We start from the raw sequence: 19,589 nt of genomic DNA, 5'->3' as shown, positions 1-19,589 counted from the left end.
ATATAGAGAGGGGAGGGATGGTACAACCACCACACTGTTATATTACAACCACCACACTGTTATATATAGAGAGAGGGGAGGGATGGTACAACCACCACACTGTTATATAGAGAGAGGGGAGGGATGGTACAACCACCACACTGTTATATAGAGAGAGGGGAGGGATGGTACAACCACCACACTGTTATATAGAGAGGAGGGGAGGGATGGTACAACCACCACACTGTTATATAGAGAGGGGGAGGGGAGGGATGGTACAACCACCACACTGTTATATAGAGAGGAGGGGGGAGGGATGGTACAACCACCACACTGTTATATATAGAGAGGGGAGGGAGGGATGGTACAACCACCACACTGTTATATATAGAGAGAGGGGGAGGGATGGTACAACCACCACACTGTTATATATAGAGAGAAGGGGAGGGATGGTACAACCACCACACTGTTATATAGAGAGAGAGGGGAGGGATGGTACAACCACCACACTGTTATATAGAGAGAGGGGAGGGATGGTACAACCACCACACTGTTATATAGAGAGGGGAGGGATGGTACAACCACCACACTGTTATATAGAGAGGGGAGGGATGGTACAACCACCACACTGTTATATTACAACCACCACACTGTTATATATAGAGAGAGGGGAGGGATGGTACAACCACCACACTGTTATATAGAGAGAGAGGGGAGGGATGGTACAACCACCACACTGTTATATAGAGAGAGAGGGGAGGGATGGTACAACCACCACACTGTTATATAGAGAGAGAGTGGAGGGATGGTACAACCACCACACTGTTATATATAGAGAGAGGGGAGGGATGGTACAACCACCACACTGTTATATATAGAGAGGGGAGGGATGGTACAACCACCACACTGTTATATAGAGAGAGGGGAGGGATGGTACAACCACCACACTGTTATATAGAGAGAGGGGAGGGATGGTACAACCACCACACTGTTATATATATATAGAGAGATGGGAGGGATGGTACAACCACCACACTGTTATATATATATAGAGAGGGGAGGGATGGTACAACCACCACACTGTTATATAGAGAGAGAGGGGAGGGATGGTACAACCACCACACTGTTATATAGAGGGAGAGGGGAGGGATGGTACAACCACCACACTGTTATATAGAGAGAGAGGGGAGGGATGGTACAACCACCACACTGTTATATATATATAGAGAGATGGGAGGGATGGTACAACCACCACACTGTTATATATATAGAGAGGGGAGGGATGGTACAACCACCACACTGTTATATAGAGAGAGGGGGAGGGATGGTACAACCACCACACTGTTATATAGAGGGAGAGGGGAGGGATGGTACAACCACCACACTGTTATATATAGAGAGAGGGGAGGGATGGTACAACCACCACACTGTTATATATAGAGAGAGGGGAGGGATGGTACAACCACCACACTGTTATATATAGAGAGAGAGGGGAGGGATGGTACAACCACCACACTGTTATATAGAGAGATGGGAGGGATGGTACAACCACCACACTGTTATATAGAGAGAGGGGAGGGATGGTACAACCACCACACTGTTATATAGAGAGAGAGGGGAGGGATGGTACAACCACCACACTGTTATATAGAGGGAGAGGGGAGGGATGGTACAACCACCACACTGTTATATAGAGAGAGGGGAGGGATGGTACAACCACCACACTGTTATATATATAGAGAGGGGAGGGATGGTACAACCACCACACTGTTATATATATAGAGAGGGGAGGGATGGTACAACCACCACACTGTTATATAGAGAGAGGGGAGGGATGGTACAACCACCACACTGTTATATAGAGAGAGAGAGGGAGGGATGGTACAACCACCACACTGTTATATATATAGAGAGAGGGAGGGATGGTACAACCACCACACTGTTATATATAGAGAGAGGGGAGGGATGGAACGTACAACCACCACACTGTTATATATAGAGAGAGGGGAGGAGGGATGGTACAACCACCACACTGTTATATATATATATATAGAGAGAGAGGGGGGATGGTACAACCACCACACTGTTATATAGAGAGAGGGGAGGGATGGTACAACCACCACACTGTTATATATAGAGGGGAGAGATGGTGCAACCACCACACTGTTATATATAGAGAGAGAGGGGAGGGATGGTACAACCACCACACTGTTATATAGAGAGAGAGGGGAGGGATGGTACAACCACCACACTGTTATATAGAGAGAGGGGAGGGATGGTACAACCACCACACTGTTATATATATTTATATATAGAGAGAGAGGGGAGGGATGGTACAACCACCACACTGTTATATATAGAGAGAGGGAGGGATGGTACAACCACCACACTGTTATATATAGAGAGAGGGGAGGGATGGTACAACCACCACACTGTTATATATAGAGAGGAGGGGAGGGATGGTACAACCACCACACTGTTATATAGAGAGAGGGGAGGGATGGTACAACCACCACACTGTTATATAGAGAGAGGGAGGGATGGTACAACCACCACACTGTTATATAGAGAGGGGGAGGGATGGTACAACCACCACACTGTTATATAGAGAGAGGGGGGGATGGTACAACCACCACACTGTTATATTACAACCACCACACTGTTATATATAGAGAGAGGGAGGGAGGGATGGTACAACCACCACACTGTTATATAGAGAGAGAGGGGGGATGGTACAACCACCACACTGTTATATAGAGAGAGGGGAGGGATGGTACAACCACCACACTGTTATATAGAGAGAGAGGGGTTATATAGGGATGGTACAACCACCACACTGTTATATATAGAGAGAGGGGAGGGATGGTACAACCACCACACTGTTATATATAGAGAGAGGGGAGGGATGGTACAACCACCACACTGTTATATAGAGGGAGAGGGGAGGGATGGTACAACCACCACACTGTTATATATATATATAGAGAGATGGGAGGGATGGTACAACCACCACACTGTTATATAGAGAGAGAGGGGAGGGATGGTACAACCACCACACTGTTATATAGAGAGAGAGGGGAGGGATGGTACAACCACCACACTGTTATATATATATAGAGAGATGGGAGGGATGGTACAACCACCACACTGTTATATATATAGAGAGGGGAGGGATGGTACAACCACCACACTGTTATATAGAGGGAGAGGGGAGGGATGGTACAACCACCACACTGTTATATAGAGAGAGGGGAGGGATGGTACAACCACCACACTGTTATATATATATAGAGAGATGGGAGGGATGGTACAACCACCACACTGTTATATATAGAGAGAGGGGAGGGATGGTACAACCACCACACTGTTATATAGAGGAGAGGGGGAGGGATGGTACAACCACCACACTGTTATATATATATATAGAGAGATGGGAGGGATGGTACAACCACCACACTGTTATATAGAGAGAGAGGGGAGGGATGGTACAACCACCACACTGTTATATATATACAACCACCACACTGTTATATATAGAGAGATGGGAGGGATGGTACAACCACCACACTGTTATATATATATATAGAGAGGGGAGGGATGGTACAACCACCACACTGTTATATAGAGGGAGAGGGAGGGATGGTACAACCACCACACTGTTATATAGAGAGAGGGGAGGGATGGTACAACCACCACACTGTTATATAGAGAGGAGGGGAGGGATGGTACAACCACCACACTGTTATATAGAGAGGAGGGGAGGGATGGTACAACCACCACACTGTTATATAGAGAGGAGGGGAGGGATGGTACAACCACCACACTGTTATATATAGAGAGAGGGGAGGGATGGTACAACCACCACACTGTTATATATAGAGAGAGGGGAGGGATGGTACAACCACCACACTGTTATATATAGAGAGAAGGGGAGGGATGGTACAACCACCACACTGTTATATATAGAGAGAAGGGGAGGGATGGTACAACCACCACACTGTTATATAGAGAGAGAGGGGAGGGATGGTACAACCACCACACTGTTATATAGAGAGAGGGGAGGGATGGTACAACCACCACACTGTTATATAGAGAGGGGAGGGATGGTACAACCACCACACTGTTATATAGAGAGGGGAGGGATGGTACAACCACCACACTGTTATATATACACTGTTATATATAGAGAGAGGGGAGGGATGGTACAACCACCACACTGTTATATAGAGAGAGGGGAGGGATGGTACAACCACCACACTGTTATATAGAGAGAGGGGGAGGGATGGTACAACCACCACACTGTTATATAGAGAGAGAGGGAGGGATGGTACAACCACCACACTGTTATATATAGAGAGAGGGGAGGGATGGTACAACCACCACACTGTTATATATAGAGAGAGGGGGAGGGATGGTACAACCACCACACTGTTATATAGAGAGAGAGGGAGGGATGGTACAACCACCACACTGTTATATAGAGAGAGAGGGGAGGGATGGTACAACCACCACACTGTTATATATATATATATATAGAGATGGGAGGGATGGTACAACCACCACACTGTTATATATATATATAGAGAGGGGAGGGATGGTACAACCACCACACTGTTATATAGAGAGAGAGGGGAGGGATGGTACAACCACCACACTGTTATATAGAGGGAGAGGGGGAGGGATACAACCACCACACTGTTATATAGAGAGAGAGGGAGGGATGGTGCAACCACCACACTGTTATATATATATAGAGAGAGAGGGGAGGGATGGTACAACCACCACACTGTTATATATAGAGAGGGGGAGGGATGGTACAACCACCACACTGTTATATAGAGAGAGAGGGGAGGGATGGTACAACCACCACACTGTTATATAGAGGGAGAGGGAGGGATGGTACAACCACCACACTGTTATATATAGAGAGAGGGGGAGGGATGGTACAACCACCACACTGTTATATATAGAGAGAGGGGAGGGATGGTACAACCACCACACTGTTATATATAGAGAGAGAGGGGAGGGATGGTACAACCACCACACTGTTATATAGAGAGATGGGAGGGATGGTACAACCACCACACTGTTATATAGAGAGAGAGGGGAGGGATGGTACAACCACCACACTGTTATATAGAGAGAGGGGAGGGATGGTACAACCACCACACTGTTATATAGAGGGAGAGGGGAGGGATGGTACAACCACCACACTGTTATATAGAGAGAGGGGAGGGATGGTACATGTTATATATATAGAGAGGGGAGGGATGGTACAACCACCACACTGTTATATATATAGAGAGGGGGAGGGATGGTACAACCACCACACTGTTATATAGAGAGAGGGGAGGGATGGTACAACCACCACACTGTTATATAGAGAGAGAGAGGGGAGGGATGGTACAACCACCACACTGTTATATATATAGAGAGAGGGAAGGGATGGTGCAACCACCACACTGTTATATATAGAGAGAGGGGAGGGATGGTACAACCACCACACTGTTATATATAGAGAGAGGGGAGGGATGGTACAACCACCACACTGTTATATATATTTATATATAGAGAGAGAGGGGAGGGATGGTACAACCACCACACTGTTATATAGAGAGAGGGGAGGGATGGTACAACCACCACACTGTTATATATAGAGAGAGGGGAGGGATGGTACAACCACCACACTGTTATATAGAGAGAGAGGGGAGGGATGGTACAACCACCACACTGTTATATATATATATATTAGAGAGAGAGGGGGAAGGGATGGTACAACCACCACACTGTTATATATAGAGAGAGGGGAGGGATGGTACAACCACCACACTGTTATATATAGAGAGAGGGGAGGGATGGTACAACCACCACACTGTTATATATAGAGAGGAGGGGAGGGATGGTACAACCACCACACTGTTATATAGAGAGAGGGGAGGGATGGTACAACCACCACACTGTTATATAGAGAGAGGGGAGGGATGGTACAACCACCACACTGTTATATAGAGAGGGGAGGGATGGTACAACCACCACACTGTTATATAGAGAGGGGAGGGATGGTACAACCACCACACTGTTATATTACAACCACCACACTGTTATATATAGAGAGAGGGGAGGGATGGTACAACCACCACACTGTTATATAGAGAGAGAGGGGAGGGATGGTACAACCACCACACTGTTATATATAGAGAGAGGGGAGGGATGGTACAACCACCACACTGTTATATAGAGAGAGAGGGGAGGGATGGTACAACCACCACACTGTTATATATAGAGAGAGGGGATGGTACAACCACCACACTGTTATATATAGAGAGAGGGGAGGGATGGTACAACCACCACACTGTTATATAGAGAGAGGGGAGGGATGGTACAACCACCACACTGTTATATATATATATAGAGAGATGGGAGGGATGGTACAACCACCACACTGTTATATAGAGAGAGGGGAGGGATGGTACAACCACCACACTGTTATATAGAGAGAGAGAGGGGAGGGATGGTACAACCACCACACTGTTATATATATATATGGGAGGGATGGTACAACCACCACACTGTTATATAGAGGGAGAGGGGAGGGATGGTACAACCACCACACTGTTATATAGAGAGAGAGGGGAGGGATGGTACAACCACCACACTGTTATATAGAGAGAGAGGGGAGGGATGGTACAACCACCACACTGTTATATATATATATAGAGAGATGGGAGGGATGGTACAACCACCACACTGTTATATATATAGAGAGGGGAGGGATGGTACAACCACCACACTGTTATATAGAGAGAGAGGGGAGGGATGGTACAACCACCACACTGTTATATAGAGGGAGAGGGGAGGGATGGTACAACCACCACACTGTTATATATATAGAGATAGGGGAGGGGGATGGTACAACCACCACACTGTTATATATAGAGAGAGGGGAGGGATGGTACAACCACCACACTGTTATATATAGAGAGAGGGGAGGGATGGTACAACCACCACACTGTTATATATAGAGAGAGGGGAGGGATGGTACAACCACCACACTGTTATATATAGAGAGAGGGGAGGGATGGTACAACCACCACACTGTTATATATAGAGAGAGAGGGGAGGGATGGTACAACCACCACACTGTTATATAGAGAGATGGGAGGGATGGTACAACCACCACACTGTTATATAGAGAGAGAGAGGGGAGGGATGGTATAACCACCACACTGTTATATAGAGAGAGAGGGGAGGGATGGTACAACCACCACACTGTTATATAGAGAGAGAGGGGAGGGATGGTACAACCACCACACTGTTATATAGAGAGAGGGGAGGGATACAACCACCACACTGTTATATATATAGAGGGGGGAGGGATGGTACAACCACCACACTGTTATATATATAGAGAGGGGAGGGATGGTACAACCACCACACTGTTATATAGAGAGAGGGGGGAGGGATGGTACAACCACCACACTGTTATATAGAGAGAGAGGGGAGGGATGGTACAACCACCACACTGTTATATAGAGAGAGAGGGGAGGGATGGTACAACCACCACACTGTTATATATAGAGAGAGGGGAGGGATGGTACAACCACCACACTGTTATATAGAGAGAGAGGGGAGGGATGGTACAACCACCACACTGTTATATATATATATATTAGAGAGAGAGGGGGAAGGGATGGTACAACCACCACACTGTTATATATAGAGAGAGGGGAGGGATGGTACAACCACCACACTGTTATATAGAGAGAGAGGGGAGGGATGGTACAACCACCACACTGTTATATATATATATATATAGAGAGAGAGGGGGAAGGGATGGTACAACCACCACACTGTTATATATATATATATTAGAGAGAGAGGGGGAAGGGATGGTACAACCACCACACTGTTATATATAGAGAGAGAGGGGAGGGATGGTACAACCACCACACTGTTATATAGAGAGAGAGGGGAGGGATGGTACAACCACCACACTGTTATATATATTAGAGAGAGAGGGGGAAGGGATGGTACAACCACCACACTGTTATATATAGAGAGAGGGGAGGGATGGTACAACCACCACACTGTTATATATATATAGAGAGAGGGGAGGGATGGTACAACCACCACACTGTTATATAGAGAGAGAGGGGAGGGATGGTACAACCACCACACTGTTATATATATATAGAGAGATGGGAGGGATGGTACAACCACCACACTGTTATATATATATAGAGAGGGGAGGGATGGTACAACCACCACACTATTTTATATATAGAGAGGGGAGGGATGGTACAACCACCACACTGTTATATATAGAGAGAGGGGAGGGATGGTACAACCACCACACTGTTATATATAGAGAGAGGGGAGGGATGGTACAACCACCACACTATTTTATATATAGAGAGGGGAGGGATGGTACAACCACCACACTGTTATATATATTAGAGAGAGAGGGGGAAGGGATGGTACAACCACCACACTGTTATATAGAGAGAGGGGAGGGATGGTACAACCACCACACTGTTATATATATATAGAGAGGGGAGGGATGGTACAACCACCACACTGTTATATAGAGAGAGAGGGGAGGGATGGTACAACCACCACACTGTTATATATATATATATTAGAGAGAGAGGGGGAAGGGATGGTACAACCACCACACTGTTATATAGAGAGAGGGGAGGGATGGTACAACCACCACACTGTTATATAGAGAGAGAGGGGAGGGATGGTACAACCACCACACTGTTATATAGAGAGAGAGGGGAGGGATGGTACAACCACCACACTGTTATATATAGAGAGGGGAGGGATGGTACAACCACCACACTGTTATATAGAGAGGGGAGGGATCGTGAGTTCAGCCTGATCTGAAGACACAAATGCTCGGATCACTGCTGATGTCAGTAATATAATCTAAGCTTGGCACAGTAAATGACTGATCTTTTTTATTGGTTTAAGTTTGCGGAGACTTGGAGTGTGTTCTTCCGGAACCTTACTGTGGATACCTTATGGTGTGTGCCGTAGTAGAGTCCTCTCGTTAAGGACTATTCCGCTCCTGGAAGGCAAAAACACTTCTGGTTTTTGTTCCTACCTGGTGTACCATTTCTGAATTGGTCCCATATTAGGAGAGGATGAACACGAGAAGTGTTTTGGTCCTCTTGGAGAGACATTGAACAGCCCTGCGATGGGCCTGTGTCAGAGAGGCCTTGTCCCTGCGATGGGCCTGTGTCAGAGAGGCCTTGTCCCTGCGATGGGCCTGTGTCAGAGAGGCCTTGTCCCCAGGGATCACCTTTCTCTTCTCCTTCTCTTGGTACTGTCCACCTCTTCTTATGTCCTGAATTTTTCCTTCCCAATTGCTGCAATACCCGCTCCCCCATCCGGTGCTCTCTCTCTCTCTCTACGATGCCCTCTCTGTCTCCTTGTGACTGCGGGCTAGGAGTAGCAGGGTAGCAGCATTAGCACAAACCCACAGAAATGCTTACAATTGATCAACAGTCTGCTCTGCTGAGATGGTTGATTCTCCTTTAGCTTCCTCTGTCTCCTGGCTATAAGATTTTCAGACTCTCTCCCTCGCCTCTTTCGCTCCCTCTCACCAGCCAGCCTCTTGCTCTCCTCACACCCACCATTTCCTCCTTTTTCCTCGTTTGTGGTGTCTCCTTCCCCCTCTTATCTGTTAAGAGGAGACTGTAGACTGGTTCTCCCTCCTGTTAAAGGAAAAAACACTCATTCCTTTAATGTACTGTGTTAAATAACACTGAGAACAATTCTTTGAACAAATGTTACATTTTGGCGTTATAAGATGGTTGGTAGCAACATGGAAAGTCCTTTTGGATATCTATTGCAGTTTAATACAAAATCCGCAATTCTCTCTATCGGCTAGCAAACGTAGCTACACACAATAATACCAACGACAATATCAGCATGTCACGTAGCTAGTTAGCTGTAAAATCGCCTTAAACTCCATTTATCTATTTAGGCGTCGACAATCTCACCATGTTCAACCTGCACATCAATGTGCCTCAGAGTGGAGTCTGACATTCGCAACGACATATATACTTTTAAGGAGATGGGAAATGTTGCTGAAGCATGTCAATGGGCCGCACGGTGCATTCTGGGCCGCACGGTGCATTCTGGGCTATTCTGGGACAAGCTGCGCTCCAAGGAGAGAAGGGGAGTCTATAGGGCGCAAGCGCAACCCAACATTAGCACAAATTTGTCAACAAGAACTACATTACAAATCTTTTCTTAGACGTAAGAATAACTTGCTATTTGTAATATTGTATAGCTTTTGAATCATGGCGTTATGTAGTTTGGAGGAAAAACGTCACGTTTCTCGACATTTACACTGACTTTGAGAAGGGATTGCGTGACGATTAGCTTAGCAACCACGTGACGCAGCATGACGTCGTGAACATGTCTGCTGGGTGGGGTAATATATGTTCCGTCGTTCATTGGATTCCTATCTCCTTTGTATAATATCTCTGACGCCGGCACCATGCACTCTGGACTAAAGAGGCAGACTATTATGACGTGCGCTAGATCCTACATGAAATGACACATTTCTCCAGGTAGGAATATCACAAAAATATGATCAATGGCTCATTCCAGAGAAGACATCCTCCCGAGTTACGACATTGGCCAGTATTGAAATCTGACATGTTTGATAGACTGTTTCATCATCTAAAAGTCCTATTCCTTTTAACTTCCAGTGTAGTGAGAGCTGATACATCATACAGGCTGGATTTCTGCCTGCTTACATTCCAATAACGTAGATACACATGAAATGACCAGGGGAATTGATAGAACATCACTCAGAGATGCACGAAAACAATAGAACATTCAAAATGGATGAACCTATACTTTAAAGGGAGACTAGCAGGTTGTGGAGTGTTTAGGTCTCTGTTTCTCCCTCCATTTAAAATGATACCCATTTGAATGGCTTAATGCTTCAGAGTGGTCTCATGCTGTAGGCCTGCTGATAATGGACAGGTCATTTCCCCCACTGAGGACAGTAATGTATTTTCACAGCACAGCCCATTAGTTACAAACAGCGTCAAACCAACACCGGAGACAGAAACACAAGAAGAAGAAGGTTGGGTTGGGCATGCTGGTATTGTGTGCTCTAGATAGTTTCCCATGAAGCCATAAGGGATGGAGTCTTTTGGTATTAATCAAACAAGGTGTTTCTTTTTTGCTCTTGCAGAAATTGCCAGGCATTTTCGGTTTGGTAGCCAGGAAGACGCCCATGAATTCTTACGCTACACCATCGATGCCATGCAGAAAGCCTGTCTGAACAGCTACCCCAAGTAAGTTTGTCAAGTCATCAAGTGAAGGACATTAATTATACCTCACTGAAATGTGGATTGAATTGAATGTGGGTGTTCAGAAAGCCTCAATCTGTCATTTTTGTATGATTCTTTGTCTTTTTTTAATGTATTTCTCTCTCTGGGTTGTAGGTTAGACCGGACGACACAGGCCACCACATTGGTCCACCAGATATTTGGCGGTTACCTCAGGTCGCGAGGTACAGCTTTCAATCTACTGTATTCCACAGTTGGTCAATTCCATTTCAATTCAGGAACTACACAGAAATTCCAATCCTCTTGGAACTGTAATTTGTACTTTCTGATCTGACTGGAATTCAAAATTAATTGATCCCAACCCTGCTACATCGATAAACTACTTTTTAAGGCATATTGACAAATTGCCTTAGTGGATGAATTCTATATTTTTGTCTTTCAGTTAAGTGTTCCATTTGCAGAAGTGTGTCAGACACGTACGACCCTTACTTGGACATTGCTGTGGAGATTCGAGTAAGTCTCTTGCTTACTTTAAAAGTATCTTTCTCCTGTCCTTGAATACTTCACAAGCACAGATCTAATCAATCAATCACATTTATCCAGATACCCAGCCTAAAACCCCAAAGAGAAAGCAATGCAGATGTAGAAGCACATTGGCTAGGAAAAACTCCCTAGGCAGAAACCTAGGAAGAATGGTACTTGTACATTCTTGTCAGATCGGTGGTCCTATTGATTTATCCCTCGGCCAGAATAAAGAGTTAATTGATGTGTGTTTGCTGTCCCAAAGTCATCAGCTGAATTCCTATTTGGTTTCATGCCTGTGTTGAGTGGTCCTCCATCTGTCCTTTTCAGCAAGCAGCAAATATCGTCCGAGCCCTGGAGCTCTTTGTCAAGCCCGACGTGTTGAGTGGAGAGAACGCCTACATGTGTGCCAAGTAAGTTCTGAGTAATGATGATGTAACTTCTAACACACTGATATTGTAGACGTACACAAGGCCCACATTAGTGTTATAGACGTTTTATAAACAACACACTTACACTTTATCAGGTGTAAGAAGAAAGTTCCGGCAACAAAGCGATTCACAGTCCACCGAACGTCCAATGTTCTGACCCTGTCTCTCAAGAGGTTTGCCAACTTCAGTGGAGGAAAAATCACCAAGGTAAACCTCTCGCAAAAATAGTCATTACTCTGTTTAAAAATGCTGTTTCAGTGCAACAGTTCTCACCCTAACTGGGTCGTAGTCCGTAGGGCACCATTGCAAAACACTTTGCAATGAAACACTTTTTTTTTTTTTTTTTTTTGACAAATTCAGGAAGTTCCCCATTTTTAAAAACTTTGCTCCCTACTGAACATGCCCCTGATGCTTATATCGCCTGTGTTTTTTGTTAGGACGTTGGCTACCCAGAGTTCCTGAACATCCGCCCCTACATGTCTCAGAGCACAGGGGACCCGGTCATGTATGGCCTCTATGCTGTCCTGGTGCATTCTGGGTACAGCTGTCATGCTGGCCACTACTACTGCTATGTCAAGGTAAGGACATTGATGGTAGGCCTGAGACGGACCATTTGAGATGGATTTTGTTTGGAAGTCTGAAGGATAATTTACGTTTAGATTTTCACCGTCACTGTTCTATCAGAACGGTATGTTTGTTATCCTGTTAATCTCAAATCAAATTTATTTATATATGTCCCTTCACTTTAGCTGATATCTCAAAGTTAAAAGAAAAGCATGTCAGAAACCCAGCCTAAAACCCCAAACAGCAAGCAATGCAGGTGCATGGTGGCCCTCCTAGAAAAGCCATTCCTAGTAAAACCTCAAAGAGAGGAACCAGGCTATGTGGGGTGGCCAGTCCTCTTCTTGGCTTCTACCTGGGTAGAGATTATAACAGAACATGGCCAAGATGTTCAAATGTTCATAAATGACCAGAATGGTCGAATAATAATAAGATGTCTGACAAGTCCAAACTGGAGCAGCAGCACGGCCAGGTGGACTGGGGACACAAGAGTCATCATGTCAAGTCCTGGGGCATGGTCCTAGGGCTCCAGGTCAGTTGAAACTAGTTACCAGACCCAGGTGGACTACAGATGTCTGACAAGCTCATCATGTCAGGTAGTCCTGGGGCATGGTCCTAGACAAGAGAGAATATAGTTACCAGAACACACCTTAAATTCACACAGGACACCGAATTGGAGAGAAGTACTCAATATAACAAACTACCAGACCCCCGTCACATAAACTACTGCAGATAAATACTGAGGCTGAGACAGGAGGGGTATAGTTACCAGACACCCCGGACAGGGCCAAACAGGGAGGATATAACCCCACCCACTTTGCCAAAGCACAGACACCACTGGAGGGATATCCAACCACAATTACCATCCTGACAAAGCTCAATATAGTTCCAGACAATACAGGATGACCACATCAGTGAATCAAGTCCAATATAGGTACCACCCCCTCCAGGGTCGATACAGATGTCTGACAAGCCCCTGTAATAGGGTTAGAGGCAGAGAATCCCAGTGGAATAGAGGGGACCAGACCAGGCAGAGACAGAAGGGTGTTTAGTCTCTACTGTGGCATGTCCCTTCACTTTATTTAGAAAAGCCCATTCATATTTCCGTTTTCACAGGCCAATATAGTTACAGACCAATGGTCCAGATGAATGAGATGTCCATTCCAAGTAACATCAATATAGTTACCAGACCTACGTTCTATTCTACCTGAGGTAAGACGTTAACAATATAGTTACAAAACCCGGGTCGAATACAGATGTCTGACAAGCTCAATATAGTTACCAGACCCGGGTCCGATACAGATGTCTGACAAGTCCAATATAGTTACCAGACCCGGGTCCAATACAGATGTCTGACAAGTCCAATATAGTTACCAGACCCGGGTGCAATATAGTTACCAGACCGAGGTCCAATACAGATGTCTGACAAGTCCAATATAGTTACCAGACCCTGGTGCAATATAGTTACCAGACCCAGGTCCATACAGATGTCTGACAAGTCCAATATAGTTACCAGACCTAGGGATACAGATGTCTGACATATATAGTTACCAGACCCAGGTCCAATACAGATGTCTGACAAGTCAATATAGTTACCAGACCCAGGTCCAATATAGTTACCAGACCCGGGTCCAATATAGTTACCAGACCCGGGTCCAATATAGTTACCAGACCCGGGTCCAATACAGACCGTCCAATATAGTTACCAGACCCGGGTCCAATATAGTTACCAGACCCGGGTCCAATATAGATATCCAATATAGTTACCAGACCCGGGTCCGATACAGATGTCTGACAAGTTCAAATGCCTTTTACATTGAGACCTTTTCCAAGTGAACCCTGAAAGTGTTTCCTCTGTTACGTTTTACATGACATTTGAGTCATTTAGCAGACGCTCTTATCGAGAGCAACTTACAGTAGCTGGTCCCCCGTGGGAATCGAACCAACAACCCTGGTGTTGCAAGCGCCATGATCTACCAACTGTTAAAACTATTCCATTGGTTCCGTTCTACACGACAAGCTAGATCAAGTATCTATTGCTGGTCTGATGGTTACTAGCGACTGATTGCAGTAGTAGCGAGGAACCATACACATTGACCATATCTGCTCTTTGCCCATTAGGATCCCAGAGACCAAGAAGAACGTGGATGGACAGATCACCAAGCAGGGAATGGGGAAGAACGTAGCGACGTCAGAGCAGTTCAGGAAGACCAACCTCAACAGACCCCTGTCCTCTCCGCAGGTCACCAAGGTATGGGACAGGCTGGCAGAACGGTCCGTCATCAGAATGTTTGAAAGCAATACGGTATGAATAGACTTGCTGCCTTCGATGTGATACTTTTATTGTCCATTTGCATGGAAATCAATACAATACAGAACGGTTCAAATAAGGACACATTAACTATACTGTCCTTAATCAATGTAATATACCACTGACCAGTAGCCTGATGGCTGATGAGATGAAGCTGGCCTTACACTATAATTAAGTGTTAAGGCTTGGGGGCGTGTGGTATATAGCTAATATGTATATGGCTGAGCTAATATACCACCTCTAAGGGTTGTTCTTCTGCTAATATACGCACCGTGGAGTGTCGGGACACAGCCCTTAGCCGTGGTATATTCACCATATACCCCAAACCCGAGGTGCCTTATTGCTATTATAAACTGGTTACCAATGTAATTAGAGCAGTAAAAAAAATACACGTTTTGTTATACCCGTGTGGTATACTGTCCGATATACCACGGCTGTCAGCCAATCAGCATTCAGGGCTTGTACCACCCAGTTAATAATATACATTATACCACTGTTCAGTAGCCTGATGGCTGATAAGATGTAATATACATTATACCACTGTTCAGTAGCTTGATGTAAGCATGGTAAATAAGCATTTCACTAAGGTCTATACCTGTTTTGTGTGGTGTATGTGACAAATAAAATGTGATTTGATGGCTGATGAGATGAAGCTGGCTCTACCTCTTTGTTCTGAACCTGGGGACTTTGTATCGCCTCCTGGATGTCTTGTATGGGGTGTTGTCTCAAGGCTTGGTCACTGAAACATGTCTCTTTCACTGCAGAAACTGGACCCTTTCCAGCTGCGTAAGATTCAGTCTGTAGAGGGCGGCCTGGGCATACCCGTGTCTAGGAACGGCGCCAACATCTCCCAGCAGCCCAACAAGATGTCCAACGGGACGTCGTCCTCCTCCCATGCACCCACCAGGATACCCAGTGGACCCATGCTGATCGAGGAGCCCTTCAAGAAGCTGAAGAAGCCCTGTCCTCCTCAGCAGCCCCAGGCGCGCAGCAGCACCCCCGCCCCTCCAACGGTGTGGGCGGCAGGTCGGACGGCGGAGACCGGAGGCACGGGAACCAAGGGGCCAGGGGCCTGGCCGCATCTACCTCACTCAAGTCCCTGTCAGACTCCTCCTCGGCAGACACCTCCGACTCAAAGGTACAGCACTAGTTCTAATATATTATGAATTTTATTGGACAGGCAGTCTGTCAACTTTAACTGCACAAATGTACCCTTATATAATTGCGGTCACATACAGGATGAAAATGTGCATATCTCAAACATGTAGCTTGTCTTATTTACATGCGCTTCCCTCACTCAGAATGTATTATATCCCATTATTCTTTAGCCCAGTCATGTTAATGTTATACCGGATTTACCATACAGATATAAGATGGTCAGTTTGTCTGTGTGTCATTGGTTTCTGGTCACGTTATTCATCAGAACCAAATGCTTGCTATTGTCGTCCAGGATTCCATGGGTACCAAAAGTGCGCCGGTTGGTGGGACATCCACCCCCCCTAGGAATGTCTCGAACGGCATGGCCTCCCCTGCCAAGAGTGTGGAGCGTGTGGGCACGGAGGAGCAGAAGACAGTCAAGCTAAAACCCCTGGCCCTCAACAACATCACATCTTCACCCACCGGCACCACGTCTCCTCCACCCGCCAAGAAATTGGCCCTGTCGGCCAAGAAGGTGAGACTAGAGGCACCGTGAATGGCTCAGTAGCCGCTTACTTGCTGTCCAGACTGCACGCGCGCAAGTTGATTTATACACCGACACCTGATGCGATCAGGACACGCAGGTTGAAATGGCTAAACAAACTCTGAACCAATTATATTAATTTGGGGACTGTTCGAAAAGCATTCAACATTTTATGGAAATGTAGCTATCTTGCCATTGCTAGCTAATTTGTCCTGGGATATGAATATTGGGTTGTTATTTTATCTGAAATGCACAAGGTCCTCTACTCCGACAATAATCCACCGATAAAACGGTAGACCAAATTAATTTCTAGTCATCTTTCCTTCCTTCAGGCTTCTTTTTCTTCTTTGGACTTTATATTGTGGTTGGTAACCAACTTTAAGCTGCATTACCACAACCAACTGGAGTGTGGACCTCAGTTAATCTTTCAGTCACCCATGTGGGTATATGCTCCTAAAAACCAATGAGGAGATGGTAGATGCAGGACTTGAAGCGCGTTGAGCGTCACAATTAGAACCAATTTCTGTTTTAGCGCCTGGCTACGCAGACGCTCGCGAGCAGTGTGGGTGCAATGATTGAATGCATGTGTACATTTATGCAACGCTCACACGTGAGACACGTCCAGTCTGGTCAGCATGTTAGCCACTACAGCGCTGTCTGGGCAAGCCAGTACTGACTACTGGGAGAGAGGTTTGTGTCCGATTTTAAAACGAAGACGCTGTCTCTTGTAAACGTCTTGTGGATAAATTTGCCAGTCTCCGATTGATTGTGGGTCTTTGTCGTAGGTGTAACAGTATGTTGCGTCTGTTTTTAAAGCTCTGGTGCAAGTAACCACTGGCTCACACAGATGGTGCGACACTGGATAATAGGCTAGGCCTAATCATAGTTTAGTAGTCTTTATAGGTAGGGCCCTGTCTTTTGGTTAATCATGTCACGTAGTTCAACCTTTCATTTTATTTTTTAAGCTGTATCCTTTTCTTTTTCTGTCACATGGTCCAGCACCATCCTCAGACAATTGTCTACATTTTTTTGTCTAATTCTAAGTTCTGGAACATGCTTAAAATAAAGGTCAAAATCCAGGACATGGTCAACCACAACACATGGCCCTATTTCTAGTCTAACAGCAATAAGCTGCTTTCCCTGGGCTTTGCCTTGGAAAGCATGTAGTGTCTGTTGCCTGCTGCCTTCCTTCCCTTCACCTCTATCCCGAACTCTTAAAGATAAGGTGTTTTCCTTATTATCCTAATCAAATTGATTGTATGACAATTGGATCTATTGTAGTCTACTGTAAAGCTAGTACACGGTGTTCCTATTCTCCTATCAAACCAACCAACGAGTGTACTGTCAGACGAGGGCTGGGCGATATGAATAAAATATCATGTTTTACAGTATTTTATGAATAATCGTTTTTAAATATTAGATCTAAATATGCTTTGAGTAGTTCATGACCCTAGGGTAGCAACACAAATTATAAGTCATCTCAATTTCTCCACGTATACCATTCAATCCAACTCCACACTGCCACGCAGCATGATATGGGCAAATAATATAGACCTGGTTAATTGGTGAACTGTTGAAATTAAAGTAGTTGGAATATAGTGGGGAGCACCTTGAATACGTTGTTTTTTGACACAACAATGAATGAATAAACCAGGTAGGAATTATTTACAGGCTACAGTGTTAGTGTTTCCAGGTGACCCTAATTACATTACATTTTTTCTTACTTCATGTAGCTAGCTAGCTAGCTAACATTCATGCTTTGTCTATTCCTCTCTGATAAGCATGTTTATGCAATGGTATCTTATCTAGGCATTCACCATCACTGGCACTAGTCAGTATTAGCTAGCTTCGTTTGCTAAATGTACGAACTAGCGATTTAGCATTAGCAGCTAACAAATTATTTTAGCAACACCTTGCTAAGAAAAGACAAACTAGCAGATAGTAAGATACACAAACGGATAGTGTGTAGAACGCTTGTGGACTGCAGTATGTCAACAACATTACTGTAATTTCTGGACTATAAGCCGCTACTTTATTTTCACGCTTTGAACCTTGCGGCCTATACAATGACGCGGCTAATTTATGGATTTTTCCCCGCTTTCACAAGATTCATGCCGCCAAAAAACTGAACACCGTCACATAGTGACGTAAATCGAGTGCGCTCAAACTTCCCATCATTCTGATTACGGTAGTCATTTTGTCACCCTCATAATGGCAAAGACACGGAGAAATGCATATGATGCAGCTTTCAAGTTGGATGCGATCGATCTGGCTGTTGGAAAAGGAAATGGAGCTGCTGCACGGGAGCTTGGCCTTAATGAGTCGATGATAAGACGTTGGAAACAGCAGCGTGAGGAACTGACATGTTCAGTGGGAGGCTTGGATGACAAGTGGGGAGAAATCCTTCACTAAAACGGCCACATGCGAAGAGCAACTTATGGTCAAGTCTGCCAGTGGGTCCTGACAGCGTGGAGCATTGTCAAAAAATCCACTATCAACGGATTTCGAAAGGCTGGACTGCTGCGTGTTGAAGAGGGCAGCATGAGCTCAGCGGGGAATTTGCCTCCGGATGAAAGTGACGAGCGCGACAATGAAAACGATCCAACATCGGATGAAGCAATTCTGAGGCTATTCAACTCCGACACCGAAGGAGATGACTTCAGTGCACAGGAGGAGGAAGATGGTGACTTTCTTGGTAGGCTACTGTTTACTGTAATTTTTAATTTTTTTGTTACAAGCCGTGTTTTGTTAAAGCCCATTTAAATTTTTGTTACAAGCGTTTCGTT

At 45.2% G+C, this 19,589-nt stretch overlaps 1 protein-coding gene across 1 annotated transcript in view; it reads left to right on the top strand.

The window, feature by feature from the left end:
* LOC135553868 (ubiquitin carboxyl-terminal hydrolase 36-like) overlaps positions 1-19,589 on the top strand; it is a 52,572-nt gene that overhangs the window by 22,026 nt on the left and 10,957 nt on the right. Inside the window, 11 exon segments of the mRNA XM_064985795.1 lie at positions 11,201-11,303; positions 11,454-11,521; positions 11,740-11,810; positions 12,150-12,232; positions 12,346-12,457; positions 12,688-12,828; positions 14,001-14,023; positions 14,933-15,062; positions 15,887-16,127; positions 16,130-16,260; positions 16,573-16,794. Coding sequence (XP_064841867.1) covers positions 11,201-11,303; positions 11,454-11,521; positions 11,740-11,810; positions 12,150-12,232; positions 12,346-12,457; positions 12,688-12,828; positions 14,001-14,023; positions 14,933-15,062; positions 15,887-16,127; positions 16,130-16,260; positions 16,573-16,794 — 1,325 coding nt within the window.

This window comes from Oncorhynchus masou, chromosome 14 (genome assembly GCF_036934945.1).
Source record: "Oncorhynchus masou masou isolate Uvic2021 chromosome 14, UVic_Omas_1.1, whole genome shotgun sequence".
Classification (NCBI taxonomy): domain Eukaryota; kingdom Metazoa; phylum Chordata; class Actinopteri; order Salmoniformes; family Salmonidae; genus Oncorhynchus; species Oncorhynchus masou.
Note: the sequence above shows the minus strand (reverse complement) of the source record. Positions and strands in the feature narration are given on the sequence as shown.